Source organism: Piliocolobus tephrosceles, chromosome 19, assembly GCF_002776525.5.
Source record: "Piliocolobus tephrosceles isolate RC106 chromosome 19, ASM277652v3, whole genome shotgun sequence".
NCBI lineage: Eukaryota > Metazoa > Chordata > Mammalia > Primates > Cercopithecidae > Piliocolobus > Piliocolobus tephrosceles.
The window spans coordinates 19,943,894-19,958,613 of record NC_045452.1 but is presented as its reverse complement, the minus strand read 5'-3'; the positions used below and the strand labels follow the sequence as shown (position 1 = coordinate 19,958,613).

The window sequence follows — 14,720 nt, the reverse complement described above, 5'->3', positions numbered from 1 at the left end:
TGAGCCTCAGGATGCCAGAGCCCTCGCCTGCACACTTCATTTTTACTGGGAAATTTTATTGAAATTAAGTCCCCAGGCCGGGAGGGATGACCTGAAGTCACATAGCTCATGCATGGGGTCGCTGGGCTGGAACGCAGTCCCCTAGACTCCCAGCCTGGCACTTCCCAGGCCACAGGCCACTGTGTAGTCTCCTTTCATTGCCACTTTGCAAAGACGCCTAGCTTGCTGGACAGATAGCCAGGTGGCCAGTGTTGCGATGGCTCCTCTCTGGAGCTGTCTGAGCTTCTAGGTGCTGACAGGTGGGGAGGGGCACTCCCAGATCAGGGTCCTCAGCTCCCCGCAACCCCCTGGGCATTGTCCTGGGACTCAACATCTCTGACTGGCGCCCCTGCCTCTGTGCTGGTCAGATTCCATTTTTCTCCAGAGTGCCCCCACATGTGGATCCTGGTCATGCAAAGTCTTGGAGGTGCCAGGGGAGGACTCCCCACCCTGGGGTGGGTATCAGGGTCTGTGGGCCAGGCCTATGTTGGATGCTAGGGATGCAGAGCTGAGGCAGGCATACCCCCTGCCTCAGGAGCAGGGGGCTCAGGCAGTCCAGGAGGTGCTGGGGACAGAGTCCTATGGATGGAGGAGAAGAGTCATCTGTCAAGTTGCCGGGACTTTAGTGTCCACAGCAGTTTCTTGACTGGTATTTCATTTCTTTTTGGTGATTCTCACCTTAGCCCTGCAAGGTGAGCAGATGGGGAAACTGAGAACCAGAGAAGATCGCCCAGTGAATTGGTCAGTCAGGACTGGGTCTCCAGCTGTGCATCTCCCCCGGCCTCAGGGTCCTGGCATCCCCTCTCTGGTCTTCCATAGGGTCCAAGGGTGGGCACAAGGTCTGGGCAGGCAGAGTGGGTAGAGTCCTAGCTTCTCCACAAGGGCCACATCCTTCTTCAGGGACCATTTCTTCCCTATCCAGGGTCTTCCCCATCCAGGGTATTCCCCATCCAGGGTCTTGAGACCTTCCCACAAGGTCTGAGCAGGCAGAGTGGGCAGAGTCCCAGCTTCCTCTCCAAAAGGACCACGTCCTTCTTCAGGGACCATTTCTTCCCCATTCCGGGACCATTTCTTCCCCATCCATCCCCCTGGGGAATTTGAGAGGTGTCCTGGCTGACCCTTTGGTGGGCAGATGCCCTCATTTCAGCTACCCTCTGCTTGTGCATCCCTGGTCCTGGGGAACTCACTGCCTCACTGGGGAGGTGGGGCAGCTTCTCCTTCCTAGAGGTGCAGCCGGCCCCTTGGCCCTGTCTGTTCTGAAGGCTCAAAGGACAGGGCTGTTCCTTGTTTTCTGTGACAAACAAGGTGGGTCTAACTTACAAGCTTTTACTCTTCAGGGGCTCTTCTTTTTTTTTTTTTTTTTTTTTTTTTTAGTCGGACGGAGTCTCGCTCTGTCTCCCGGGCTGGAGTGCAGTGGCCAGATCTCAGCTCACTGCAAGCTCCGCCTCCCAGGTTTACGCCATTCTCCTGCCTCAGCCTCCAGAGTAGCTGGGACTACAGGCGCCCAACACCTCGCCCGGCTAGTTTTTTTTGTATTTTTAGTAGAGACGGGGTTTCACATGTTAGCCAGGATGATCTCGATCTCCTGACCTCGTGATCCGCCCGTCTCGGCCTCCCAAAGTGCTGGGATTACAGGCTTGAGCCACCGCGCCCGGCCCGGGTGCTCTTCTTTAAGGAAAATAATACAAAATCATGAATACAAAATGAAGTGCAGAGCCTTGGGGCTGCTGAAGCGAGGCTTCAGTGGTTTTTGAGTCTCTCTGTTGCCCAGGCTAGAGTGCAGTGATGCATCTCAACTCACTGCAACCTCCGCTCCCGGGTTCACGTGATTCTCCTGCCTCTCAGCCTCCCGAGCAGCTGGGATTACAGGCTCCTGCCACCACACCTGGTGAATTTTTGTATTTTTAGTAGAGACGGGGTTTCACCATGTTGGGCAGGCTGGTCTCAAACTCCTGACCTCAAGTGATCCACCCGCCTCAGCCTCCCAAAGTGCAGGGATTACAGGCGTGAGCCACCATGCCCAGCCAGAAGGGGGCTTCTCTCTGTCTGTCTGTAAAGTTGCAAAGGAAGGGCCCAGAATGTGGGTTTGCTTAGGCTTCGGTAAACCCGCTTCCTCCTGCCACCTCCTGCGCTCAGGCCCTCTGCAGGCTGTTCTCTGGGAGCCCTGCGTGTGGCCGTTGCATCTGCCGACCTCCGACCCCCTTATTCCTAGGTAAGTCCATGGCCTACATGCGTGGCGTGTACTTTCGCATGAAGGATGAGGTGTTCCGGGGCTCCAGGCCCTACGAGTCAGGGCCCTTGGAGGAGTTCCTGAAGCGGGAATTTGGGGAGCACACCAAGATGACGGACGTCAAGAAACCCAAGTAAGCCTGGTGCACTGGGGCCATGACCGCAGCTGTGCCCACTGTGGCTGTTCCCTGGGGACAGAGGGCTCCCTCTCCTGCTAGGGGAGGGGGAAGAGCGCCCCACGCTTGAGGGGGGCAGAGGGAACCCCCTTCCCAGGGAGGCAGAGGGCTGGAGTGTGGTTCTCACTTGGGCATGCAGACATCTGCTGAGCGCAGGAGGGGTGTGGCCTGGTGGGCCTGGCTCTGCCCTGCCTGGCCAAGGGTCTGGGACTTGCCTGGAAAGAGCCTGGGCCACCCTTCTCTGAGACCACCTGGGCAGAGGCTGGGTTTTTGCTACCCAGGCAAAAAGAACCTGCTGGCCTTTCAAATGACACAGCTAAATAGTTTCTCACATTTCAGACAGCACTTGCTCCCAGGATCAGACTGCTACGTTATTATCAGAGGGCTCCAGTCCTGCCTTTAATTTAAGGTCTACAAGCCTTGAACTAATTTAAGTCAGACTAAAGGAGAAAGTCACATTTCCAGGAAGCATTTGTTTGGGAGGCCCAAATCCTAGGACTAAGCACACAGCCCCGTCTGTGGGCTTCCCTAGGGTCCAAGGCCAGGGACCTTAAATCTTTTTTCCCACTCTGTGGCTTGTCTTTTTGCTCTGTGGTGTTTCTAGGTTTATTTTTATTTTTTTCATTTTTTTGGTGGGCCCATGTTCTTAATAGGGTAGGTAATATTTATAAATATTTTTCTTCTTGTAGTTTGTGATTTTTTCCTTTCTTTCTTTTTTTTGAAAAAGGGTTTTTGGGGCCCAGGCTGGAGTATATGGCCATGAACACGGCTTACTGTGGCCTCGACCTCCTGGGCTCAAGCAGTCCTCCCATCTCAGCCTCCTGAGTAGCTGGGACTACTGGCATGTGCCAACGCGTGTGTTTTGTGTAGAGATGGGGTTTCACCATGTTGCCCAGGCTAGTCTTGAACTCCTGAGCTCAGGTGATCCTCCCGCCTCGGCCTCCCGTTACAGGCGTCAGCCAGCGTGCCCAGCCTAGTTTGTGCTTGTTATGTCTCATTCACGAACCCGTTTGCTGCCCCCAGGCAGCATATGATTCTCCTGTGTCAAGCTGGAAAGCTCTCTAGATCTGCCTTTTACGTTGAGATCTTTCATCAACCTGGAATTGATTTTTGTATGAGGGTGAAGTCCAAGATCCAGTTTAATGTTTTCCACATGATTGGATGATTGGCCAATTTTCCCAGCCCCATCTGTGAAGTCTGTCCTTGCCTCCGCTTCCTCAGCAGTGGGTCAAGCGTCCCTCTGAGCTTGGATCTGCTCCAGGCTGTGTTCTGTTCCACTGGTTGGAAAGCTGTCCCTGTGCCCGGACCACAGAGCATGAATGACTAAAGCTGTGTGGTGAGTCCTGGTGTCTGGATGGCAGATCCTCCACCTTGGCCTTCTTCAAGAACATCATGGCTATTCTTGGGGGCAATAGAGAAAAGTGGATACGAGCATTGACCCTGAAGTTTCTACCTCTTCTCAAAAGCAGGAATATGCCAGGCATGGTGGCTCAAGCCTGTAATCCCAGCTCTTTGGGAGGCTGAGGCAGAGGATCACTTGAGGCCAGGAGTTCGAGACCAGCCTGGGGCCTGGGCAACATAGTGAGACCCTCATCTCTACAACAAAATTAAAACTAATAGGTAGCTGGGCATGGTGGCATTACGGCTGTAGTCCCAGCTACTTGAGAGGCTGAGGTGGGAGGATCACTTGAGCCCTGGAGGCTGAGGCTACAGTAGTCTGTGATCCCATCACTGCTCTCCAGTCTGGGCAATAGAGTGAGACCCTGCCTTAAAAAAAAACACACACACACACACAAACTATAAAAAGACAAATATTTATAAATTCTATTCCATTAAAAACATGGTTCCACCCAAATAAATAAATACAACAAAAACACCATAAAGGGAGTAAAAAGACAAGCCATAGAGTAGGAGAAAAGGGCCGGGTGCGGTGGCTCACGCCTATAATCCCAGCACTCTAGAAGGCCAAGGCAGGTGGATCACGAGGTCAAGAGTTCAAGACTAGCCTGACCAAGATGGTGAAACCCCATCTCTACTAAAAATACAAAAATTAGCCAGGCGCAGTGGCAGGCGCCTGTAATCCCAGCTACTCGGGAGGCTGAGGCAGGAGAATTGCTTGAACCTGGTGGGTGGAGGTTGCAGTGAGCTGAGATTGTGCCACTGTACTCTAGCCTGGGCGACAGAGTGATACTCCATCTCAAAAAAAAAAAAAAAACCCAAAAAAACAGAGTAGGATAAAAGATTTCAAATCCATACATCCATCAAAGGACTCATTTTCAAAATACGAAAAGATCATTCAGAAATGCTCAAAATAGTAACCACCATTTTGCTTTCTCTTCCTATGAGTTTGACTACTCCAGGTACTGTTAAGTAAAATTTGTGGGGGATAATTGATTTGGACCAGGATTCTGTACCAGGCCCAACAGACCAAACCAATATGGAGTCACTCATGCCAAGTGAACCTAGTTAGCTTAGGCATATACCCATGTAACAAATAGCTGAGTTCTGGTTAGCTACAACAGCTGAGCTTTAATCAATCCTAGATAGCCACCTGATTCAAACAAGGCAAACCAATTAAGCTCCACACCTCACTTTGGTTTTCAGCCCATCAACGCTGCCTGACCACGTTTCAGGCCAGAGTTCTTTGAACCTATTCTGGTTTTGTGGGCTGTCTCTCAGTTCATCAATAAAAGCCAATTAACATCTCTAAATTTGTTCCAATTTTATCTTTGACAGTACCTTATATAAGTGGAATCATACAGTATTTGTCTTTTTGTGACTGACTGCCTTCCTTCCTTCCTTCTTTCCTTTCTTTCTTTCTTTTTTTTTTTTAGACAGGGTCTTGCTCTATTGCCCAGCCTGAGTGCAGTGGCGCAATCTCGGCTCACTGCAATTTCCGCTTCCCGGGTTCAAGTGATTCTCCTGTCTCAGCCTCCCAAGTAGCTGGGATTACAGGCGCCCACCACTACACCCAGCTAATTTTTTGTATTTTAGTACAGACAGGGTTTCACCATGTTGACCAGGCTGGTCTTGAACTCCTAACCTCGTGATCCACCCACCTCGGCCTCTCAAACTGCTGGGATTACAGGCGTGAGCCACCGCTCCCGGCCATGACTGGCTTATTTCACTTGGCATCCATGTTGTAGCATGTGTCAGAATTTCCTTCCTTTTTAAGGCTGAAAACTCCATTGTCTGTATCCACCACGTTTTGCTTCTCCATTCATCCACTGGTGGATATTTTGGTTGCCACTTTTTGGCTATTGTAAATAACACTGCTGTGAACGTCAGGTGTGCAAGTACCTGTCTGAGGCCTGCTCTCTATTACTGGTGCCTTCTCCAGAGAGAATTCTGATGGGTTCAGTTTGATCATATTTTAAGATTTTTGTGTCCATGCTGGTGGGGAGCTTGACCCGTTTTTTCCTATTTTGGGTTTTGAGGAAATATTTCCTCTTTTTATTTTTTTTTGGAAGAGTGAGTGTAATAGTGACTTTATTTTGAATTTATGGTAGAACTTCATAGTAAATTCTTCTAGGCCTGGAGTTTGCTTGATGGGAAGATTTTTGATGATGGAATTAATTTCTTTAGTGGTTGTAAGACCACTTGGGGTTTCTAAATACCTTTTTGAGTTAGTTTTGGTTAAGTGAGGTTTTTCTAGGAATGTGTCAATTTCATCTAAATCTTCAAGCTTACTGGAATAGAGTGGTTCAATTTTTTTTTTTTTTTTTTTTTTTTTTTTTTTTGTGAGACAGAGTTTCACTCTTGTCACCCAGGCTGGAGTGCAGTGGTGTGATCTCGGCTCACTGCAACCTCCTCCTCCTGGGTTCAAGCAATTCTTCTGCTTCAGCCTCCCAAGTAGCTGGGATTACAGGCATGCGCCACAACGCCTAATTTTTGTATTATTAGTAAAGACGGGGTTTCACCATGTTGGCTAGGCTGGTCTCGAACTCCTGACCTCAGGTGATCCCCCTGCCTCGGCCTCCCAAAGTGCTGGGATTACAGGCATGAGCCACTGCAGCCAGTCAATTCTCCTTGTTCTCTAATGTCTGCAGTGTCTGTTGATGGGCCCCCTTTTCTCTCCTGATTCTGATAACAGATAACAGACCTGTTTTATCAGTCTTGCCACAGGTTTTTCCATTGGATTAGCCTTTCAAAAAAACCAAGTTTTGCCGAACTGCCCTCCCAAGGTTGGACCAATCTGACACTCCTCCAGCACTGCCAGAGAGAGCCTGTTTTTGGGAGATGGTGGGGGGAGAAGCCCACCTATCCCAAACAGAGATTGGAGTAGGCACTCTGCTGCCCAAGGCCCTGGGGTGTGAATGGCGGGGAAGGGGAAAGGTGAATGGGCGGGTGGCTCAGCAGTCCTCCTGCCTCATTTCTCTCCAGGGTGATGCTGACAGGGACACTGTCTGACCGGCAACCAGCTGAACTCCACCTCTTCCGGAACTACGATGCTCCAGATACTGTCCGGGAGCCTCGTTTCAACCAGAACGTTAACCTCAGGCCTCCAGCTCGGCCCTCAGGTTTAAACCAGTTTGATGCATCCATGGGAAGCGACTGGCCCGAGGGGCTGCAGGGTGGTCGGTGGGAGTCATGCACTTGCCATCAGGCACCCTCACTGTGCCACCAGCCCACGCACTGTAGTGGTCTTTATTGGCTGAGGACAGGGATTGCAGGGGAGCTGTCAGGCCCCCTGCAGGTTAGAAAAGTCCCTGGAAAGTTCTCAGTTGTACCTGCCTTCCACCGGGATGAACTGGCCAGACAGTGTAGCCTTGTGGGTCCTGCTTCTGTAGAGTTCCCAGCCTCCCCTCTTCCCCAACCCCCCACATGCACACCCTGAGATCTGGAGCGCATGGGTTTTATACCAGTTCCTTGTGCCACTGGGCCACCCTCCTTCCCCGCCCCTAGACCAGCTGGTGTGGCGGGCAGCCCGAAGCAGCGGGGCAGCTCCTACTTACTTCCGACCCAATGGGCGCTTCCTGGACGGCGGGCTGCTGGCCAACAACCCCACACTGGATGCCATGACCGAGATCCATGAGTACAATCAGGACCTGATCCGCAAGGTGAGTGCCGCAGGCCAGAGTGCCTGGACCCACTGCTCCCTGGAGCCAATCCTGTTTCAGCAAACCGTGCTAGGGACTGACCCCCAGGACAGCAGGTGGCTTTTACACACGCACTTATTCATATGTGCACGCAGGGCAACTTGATCTCACTGGAATCTGTTCCACGGGTGGCGTCTGCCTGAAGCACTGTGCTAAGGGGGGTCTGAGGACCACTGTGCTCTAAGTGGGCATGAATGGGGAGGGCAGCATGCGTACCATGAACGTACCACTCGAGCCAGCCTGGGGACAGGACACGTGCTTGCCCTTGAGCTCACCTCTGTGGATAGACAGTCCAACAGCAATGCCTGCCCCCACGGGTTGCTGGTGCTGTGGTGGAGGACCGTGATGCCTCTGCTAAAAGTCCTGGGGGCTCGGAAAGGGCTCCATGGAACAGGGGACCCATCCTGAGGCCTTTGGGGACAGAGCAGTGCAGAATCAGTGATCTGGAGGAAGAGCAGCAGCCCTCCCCCTGCGGAGGTACAGCAGAGGCTGGCAGGACCCAGCATGCTAGGGGAGGCCCTGTGGTGCGGCGGGCAGTGGGTGACCAGGGTGGGCGAGCACGGTGGCTGAGCTCGGGCCCTGGAGCCAGAGTGTGTCTGGGGGTCCCGGTTCTGCCCGCGCTCACTGCAGCTACTGAATGGGGCCATCCTAGCGCCTGCCTCGGGAGGCTGCCAGGCCTTGGACTGCTGTTGGCTGGGAAATGTTCACAGCAGTGCCCGGAGCCTGAGCTCCATCCTTGCTCTGTGGTTTCCCGAAGCCCCAGGGCATTCTGGGCGGCGCAGCAGAGGCTCTGGGTGGACAGAGAAGGGAGCGCCCTCTAGGGGCCAGACCAGGCAGGGCGGGCTTTCTGCAGGCGGCAGAGACTGTCAGACCCTAGCCAGTCTAATTGTGTGCGAATGGGGAGCCTGGGACCCAGAGTGGGAGGCATCACCCAAGATCATCCTGCAAATTGGTAGCAGAGCTTGTTCGGAAACAAACAAGAGAGGCAGCGGCCGGGCGTAGTGGCTCACGCCTGTAATCCCAGCACTTTGGGAGGCCGAGGCAAGCGGATCACGAGATCAGGAGATCTAGATTATCCTGGCTAACACGGGGTGAAACCCCATCTCTACTAAAAATACAAAAAGATTAGCCAGGCGTAGTGGCAGGTGCCTGTAGTCCCAGCTACTCGGGAGGTTGAGGCAGGAGAATGGTGTGAACCCGGGAGGCGGAGCTTGCAGTGAGCCGAGATCGCACCACTGCAGCCCAGCCTGGGCAGCGCAGCAAGACTGTCTCAAAAAAAAGAAAAGGAAAAGAGAGGTAACACCCAGGGCTCGGGTTCAAGCCTTAGCCCCTACTTCCCTACCGTGTGGCCCTGGCAGCTGCTTCCGGGCCTGAGCTGTGCTGAGAGCCCTCATTTGCAAACTGGGTGATCGGTGCCCTCTCCACAGACTGGCTGGAGATTAAATGAAGTAATGATGCAAACACCTGGCAAATCACTAATACCAAGAAACACCCTCTGCCTTTCCTCCCCTGGCCACGACTAGACTTGGGCCAGGATCAGATGGGGTGGGCGAGATCCTTCTCGTAGCTGGTGTATGTGTGGTCCTGTTGGTACAAAGGTGCTATCCTGAGCAGATGGCATGTGATGCCCGCACCAGCCCTTCCAGGGTCACGTGCAAGGGGCTGGCTGGAAATCATGCCAGGTGTGCTCTTGCCACCAGAGACCTCTTGCCCTGTTCTCATGTGCCCCAGAGCCCAGCCTTGGGCCTCCCCTTGACACTCCCCTTACCTGTAGAAGGTCCCTTCTGACTGCCCTTGTCCTGTTCCCAACAGGGTCAGGCCAACAAGGTGAAGAAACTCTCCATCGTTGTCTCCCTGGGGACAGGGAGGTCCCCACAGGTGCCTGTGACCTGTGTGGATGTCTTCCGTCCCAGCAACCCCTGGGAACTGGCCAAGACTGTTTTTGGGGCGAAGGAACTGGGCAAGATGGTGGTGGACTGTGTGAGTGTGGGCCCCTCCCCCAGGCCACTTCCCTCAGGGTCTGCAGCCCAGGTGGATGGCTTCCCCTCCTCCTGTGGGGCCTTTGGTGTCGGGGGAGACAGCAGGGCTGTGTCCATCGCCTTTAGCCAGCTGGAGGGAGAGAGAGTCCCCAATTCGGAGTCTCAGTGCAGGGCAGGGACCCTCAGTGACCACCAGCAGGGGGGTTTTCAAACCCTTTTTAGCTGTGGATCCTTTTCTGCAAACATAGCCCAGTGTAGAAGCCCAGAATGGACAAAAGCTCCAGAGTGGCTGGGCACTCACCCCTATAATCCCAGCACTTTGGGAGGCTAAGGCGGGTGAATCACTGGAGCCCAGCAGTTTGAGACCAGCCTGAGCAATATCATGAGACTTTGTCTCTACAAAAAAATCAAAAACTTAGCCGGACATAGTGGTGTGTGCCTGTGGTCCCAGCTACTCAGGAGGCTGAGGTGGGAGGATTGCTTAAGCCCAAGAGGCAGAGGCTGCAGTGAGCTGCGATCATGCCACTGCATTCCAGCCTGGGCAACAGAAGCAGACCTTGTCTCAAAAAATAAAAAGAAAAAGAAAAAGAAAGAAACTTTAGGGAGAGGGGACATGGAGGCCTGTCCACTCAGCCACTGCCCTTTTCCCAACTCACCCGCTACACTTTTCCCAACTCACCATCCCTGAAAGGGTACTGCTGAGACCTCTGCCCCTCTGACTGCACGGCTGGGACAGTCCCTGCAGTCCCAGGAAGGGGTGTTGCCCGAGCCACTCTGCTGCTGTGTGGCTCAGCCCGACTCGAAAGAGCCTGGGGCTCCCGAGGCCAGGGCTCTGAGAGTGCAGGGCAGGGCCAGGCGGAGTGCGGGCCACGGGGGGTGTGGGCCTGGCGCTCAGCAAGGCTGCTTCTCACCAGTGCACGGATCCAGACGGGCGGGCTGTGGACCGGGCGCGGGCCTGGTGCGAGATGGTCGGCATCCAGTACTTCAGGTGAGGGCTCAGCTGCCCCAGCCCTTGGCCCCGTGCCCTGGCCTGGTCGGTCTCACCGACCTTCCCTTCCCAGCCCTGGTGTGGACTTTCCCTTTCCCCAAGGGGAAAAGGGAGAAGGGCTCTGTTCCCCAAGCCCACCCTGGTCCTAGCTGGCATCCCCTGCCCAGCCTGAGCAGCCTAGGGTGACCCCCTCCTCCCTGGCCCGAACAGATTGAACCCCCAGCTGGGGACGGACATCATGCTGGATGAGGTCAGTGACACAGTGCTGGTCAACGCCCTCTGGGAGACCGAGGTCTACATCTATGAGCACCGTGAGGAGTTCCAGAAGCTTATCCAGCTGCTGCTCTCACCCTGAGGGCTCCTGGCCTCTCACCGGCCCCAGCTGACCTCGTCCATTCAGCCCCTGCCAGGCCAGGCCCAGCCACTGCCCTCTCGGGCAGATCCGGGCCCAGGCAGCTCTGCGTCCGTAGACCAGGCCTGGGAGAATGCCAAGCTGCCTGCCCGAGGCTGGTCCTGAAGGCCTCTTTCCCACTAACCCCGCCTTCCAGCACTTTCTGTCGTCCCAGGCTGGGAAAGTCTAGAGCCCCCTTTGGCCCCTTTCACTGACTGTAAAGGACAACTGACTCCCCCATCAGCTCAAACATTAAGGGTACCCGGGCGCAACTGTACCCCTGCCCCCAGCCACAGCCTCCCTGAGGGCCTGTGGGGCTGCCTCCGCCCTAGCCCCTAGCAAGGGCACTCCCAGGCTTCCTAGTGGGTGCATCCCACTCCCTCTGCCCTCTGCTCCGTTCCCTGAGGGCTGGGACTAGAGAAATGGGGTGTCCCCCACCCCATCAGCCAGGAAGGCCCAGGCCGCAGGAGCAGGATGCCGATTCGACTTTGCCCCTCACACTGGCCCAGCTGCTCACACTGCCCCACCCCGAGAACTCTCAGCTCTCAAAGGTCATTCCTGGGGGTTTCTTCTTCCCAATGGAAGTGGCTTAAGAGCCAAAACTGTGAAATAAACCATTGGGATTCAAGTTCACCTGTGCTGTGTGTGCAGTGGTGTGAGTTCCCCCTGCTCTCCTGAACCCCAACTCCTCTCAGCCTTGACCCTCGGCCTTGACCAGCCTTTTCCGGCCCTTAGGGTGTTCAGAGGCAGCTGCCAGGCCCACAAAGCTCAGGCAGGCCAAAGGGGGGACACAATCCTCAACCTCATCTTGGAGGACCCAGGGAGAGCCCCATTTGTCACCCAGAGAGGCCGGGGACTCTGCATGGACAGGTAGCGCATGTGCAGGGCCAAGGTCTGCCCAGGACTGGGCAACTCTAGCGTCTGTGCTGCTCCCGCTCCAGCAGGTGGAGGAGCTGGGTGGGCCAGAGTGGCTTTGGAAGCCACAGAGGGTGTGGCCCCATGGTGAGCCGCAGGCCTGAGGACAGTGAGAAGTACAGCAGCGTTCACCTCCAGGGACTGCGTCTGCTGGGTCTGGCAGAGAGGGTCCTGGGGGAGGGCATTGGGCAACGCCAACCCAGTAAGGTGGGCAATGCCTGGTATAGGCAGGTGGGAGGGCGGGACCCCCCAGGGTCAGGGGTCCTTGAGGAGGGGGTGGCCCAGGAGGGGGCTCATCCACATGGGCACTTGTATCAGCCCACAGCTCTGAGGGGTGAATAATTGAAGGGCAGGTCACACGAGCCCGCCCGTCACAGGATGCCTTCCCCACCGGGTCCGGTTACGCCCCAGATCACATTCTGACATCCCGAGCTGGTGAATAATTAAGCTGCCACTCCTCTGAGGCAGGCCTCCATCTCCAGGTCCCTCTCTGCAGCTTCCTCGCTGCCGGCCGAGCCGTGGGCACCTGAGGAACCACCCACCACTGCTCCCGGCTGTGCCATCACCACCAGCTCCCTGCCTCCTGCTCAGACCCGGCGACAGCCCCTCCATGGCCCCCGAGATGGACCAGTTCTACAGGTCCACCATGGCCATCTACAAGGTGAGCACGTGGGTGGCCAAGCCAGGGCCTGAGCCCCTCCTCCCAGGGCGCAGAAGTCATGCCCGCTTTGGAGGACGGAGGGCGAGCCGGGGCTGCAGGTGTCCTAGAAAGGGAAGCCTGGAGCCAGGCTGGGCCGGGGTGGGTACGGGGGTGAGGATCCCTGAGAGCACTCAGCCATACAGGAGGAACCCCCAACTCCCAGATGCTGGACAAGGCAGGCGAGGGCCCAGGGCCCAGGGTGGGGAGAGTTGAGAGTCTGGATGAGAAGGGCCTGGCTGCCCGGCCTGGGAATAAAGACCGTCTCTGTCTGTCTCATTTCTGAGCCCCTCACTCAGACTGCCTACTTCACCCCCAGGGGGTTGCTGCAGCCGCCACAGACATTTAGCACCTCCTGTGTGCAGGACCCTTTCACCTGTAAGCCTCAGGCCACCCACCTGTGAAGTCGAAAGTGACCACCCTGTTTGATAGATGAGAAAACTGAGACCAAATGGGTTAAACAGCTCATTCAAGGTCACGGAGGGAGGAAGAGGCGCTGCTGGGACTTGAACCAAGACCCAAGTCCAAGTCCAGGCCTAAGTCCAGGCCCGTCTCCACCATCCAGGGAGCTCTCTGCCCTGCCCCAGCCTGGGGTGGCCCACACTAATCCAGCCACAGCCCTGCCTATGGCGGGGCTGTTCTTGGAGGAGGGCAAGAGCTGCCCTTGCCCCTGGGGCAACTGTTGGCAGCCCCATGTGTCTAGCCCAGCAAGGCCTGGACACAGGCAGGGCTGAGCCGTGCCCAGTGGGGACCACAGCGGGTGGGCCAGCTTCAGCCCAGCGGGAGGAGAACCTTCCAGGTGCACCATCTCGGGAGGTACCTCGGTCCCGCCAGAGCAGGTGTGAGCGGGAGCTGGTTGTGAGGGGACCGTAGCTTGGAACAGGACCCCAAAAGATGGGCTCTGAGGTCCCGCAGCCAAGAGCCAGGATTCCGGGTGAGCCTAGGTTTGTAGATGGGCTCCCCAAAGTCTGGGAGCTTCTCACTGGGCTGGGGGTGCCCTGTCCCTGACGCCCGGTGACTTGACTCTGTCCATTGTTCCTTCTCGCTCCCCCATCTCCACACCTTTTTCCTCCCCTGGCCCTGGGGTCCAGAGCATCATGGAGCAGTTTAACCCTGCCCTGGAGAACCTGGTGTACCTGGGCAACAACTACCTGCGTGCCTTCCACGGTGAGTGCCTGCCCTGGCCACCGAGCACCTGCCCTGGGCCTCTGCTGTCCCCACCCCCAGGCCCCTCCCAGATTCTCTGCACCCCACACCTGTTCATCCTCAGCCCTACACCTTCCTATCCACCACCTTCACTCTCACACCTCTGCGGCCAGAGAAGCCTTATGCACCCCCACTCTCCTGTGCCCACGCATCCCAGTCCACACCCAGCACCCCTCACTGTCCCTTCCTTGAGGTGCCTCCAGACACTCCCATGATACAGTAGCAGGCCCTGCAGGCCCACACAACCCCAGTGCAACCCCTGATACATTTCTAGGCATCACCTTGATGCCACCTGCTGAACCCACCCCTATACCCAGTCCCACCTCTGCACCCAGGCTCACACGGCAGCTGGCTTCCTCACTCTGACCGGCCACCATCCACACGCCCTACAGCTGGCCTTGACACTCACTCGGTCCCCACGCAAACCCTTGTACCGGTCCACTTTGGCCGCTCAAACCTGCCAACAGCACCCCCCTACCCACCAGCGCTGATCAACCCTGAACCTCAGGGCCACCCATTCCCCTGCTTCTTAGATGCTGTCCACGCCACCTCCCTGCCCCCAGCCCTCACCTTATGCCCCACACCTTAGCTTCACAGCTCAACTGGCCACACCCTCCTCAAGGGCACACACAGATGCCCACACCCCACCCAGGACACAGTCCCTTCCAGATGAAAAGAGCCTCCGGAAGGGCGGGGCAGAGGCAGGGCTGGACCGGACCTGTCCCTCCTGGTCCATAGCTCTGTCTGAGGCAGCCGAGGTCTACTTCAGTGCCATCCAGAAGATCGGGGAGCGTGCCCTGCAGAGCCCCACGTCGCAGATTCTGGGTGAGGCTCCGCCTCCATGGCACACCCCATTCTTGGGCCCTCCTTTTGCACCCTTGCCCTTCCAGCATGCCCCGTGTCCCTGACACAGGCCTTGCAGCCCAAGGCCCAGAGCCAGACTCTTGTTCTGGGGCCCAGGCTCCCCGCCACCACTCCCTGCTGGGCTGCTTCCAGGCTGG

General features: G+C 56.1%; 2 protein-coding genes across 11 annotated transcripts in view; both read left to right on the top strand.

Moving 5' to 3' along the window:
- The window catches only part of PLA2G6 (phospholipase A2 group VI), a 64,106-nt gene extending 52,572 nt beyond the window's left edge, over positions 1-11,534 (top strand). For 2 of the 6 annotated variants that reach the window (XM_023222033.2, XM_023222034.2), the window contains exons 11-17: positions 408-494; positions 2,252-2,402; positions 6,828-6,964; positions 7,350-7,504; positions 9,356-9,523; positions 10,437-10,510; positions 10,721-11,532. In XM_023222033.2, coding sequence (XP_023077801.1) covers positions 408-494; positions 2,252-2,402; positions 6,828-6,964; positions 7,350-7,504; positions 9,356-9,523; positions 10,437-10,510; positions 10,721-10,865 — 917 coding nt within the window. In that variant the 3' untranslated portion in view covers positions 10,866-11,532. Of the gene's footprint in view, positions 1-407; positions 495-2,251; positions 2,403-6,827; positions 6,965-7,349; positions 7,505-9,355; positions 9,524-10,436; positions 10,511-10,720 lie in introns of all 6 variants that reach the window. The other 4 variants (XM_023222037.2, XM_023222038.3, XM_023222036.1 and 1 more) reach the window with 3 other exon arrangements.
- Positions 11,535-11,605: 71 nt separating this feature from the next.
- Positions 11,606-14,720, top strand: part of BAIAP2L2 (BAR/IMD domain containing adaptor protein 2 like 2) — a 28,234-nt gene continuing 25,119 nt past the window's right edge. The window contains exons 1-4 of one of the 5 annotated variants that reach the window (XM_023222043.3): positions 11,606-11,771; positions 12,299-12,477; positions 13,605-13,680; positions 14,458-14,544. In XM_023222043.3, coding sequence (XP_023077811.2) covers positions 12,427-12,477; positions 13,605-13,680; positions 14,458-14,544 — 214 coding nt within the window. In that variant the 5' untranslated portion in view covers positions 11,606-11,771; positions 12,299-12,426. Of the gene's footprint in view, positions 11,772-12,298; positions 12,478-12,522; positions 13,448-13,604; positions 13,681-14,308; positions 14,545-14,720 lie in introns of those variants that run through there. The other 4 variants (XM_023222045.3, XM_023222041.2, XM_023222039.3 and 1 more) reach the window with 4 other exon arrangements.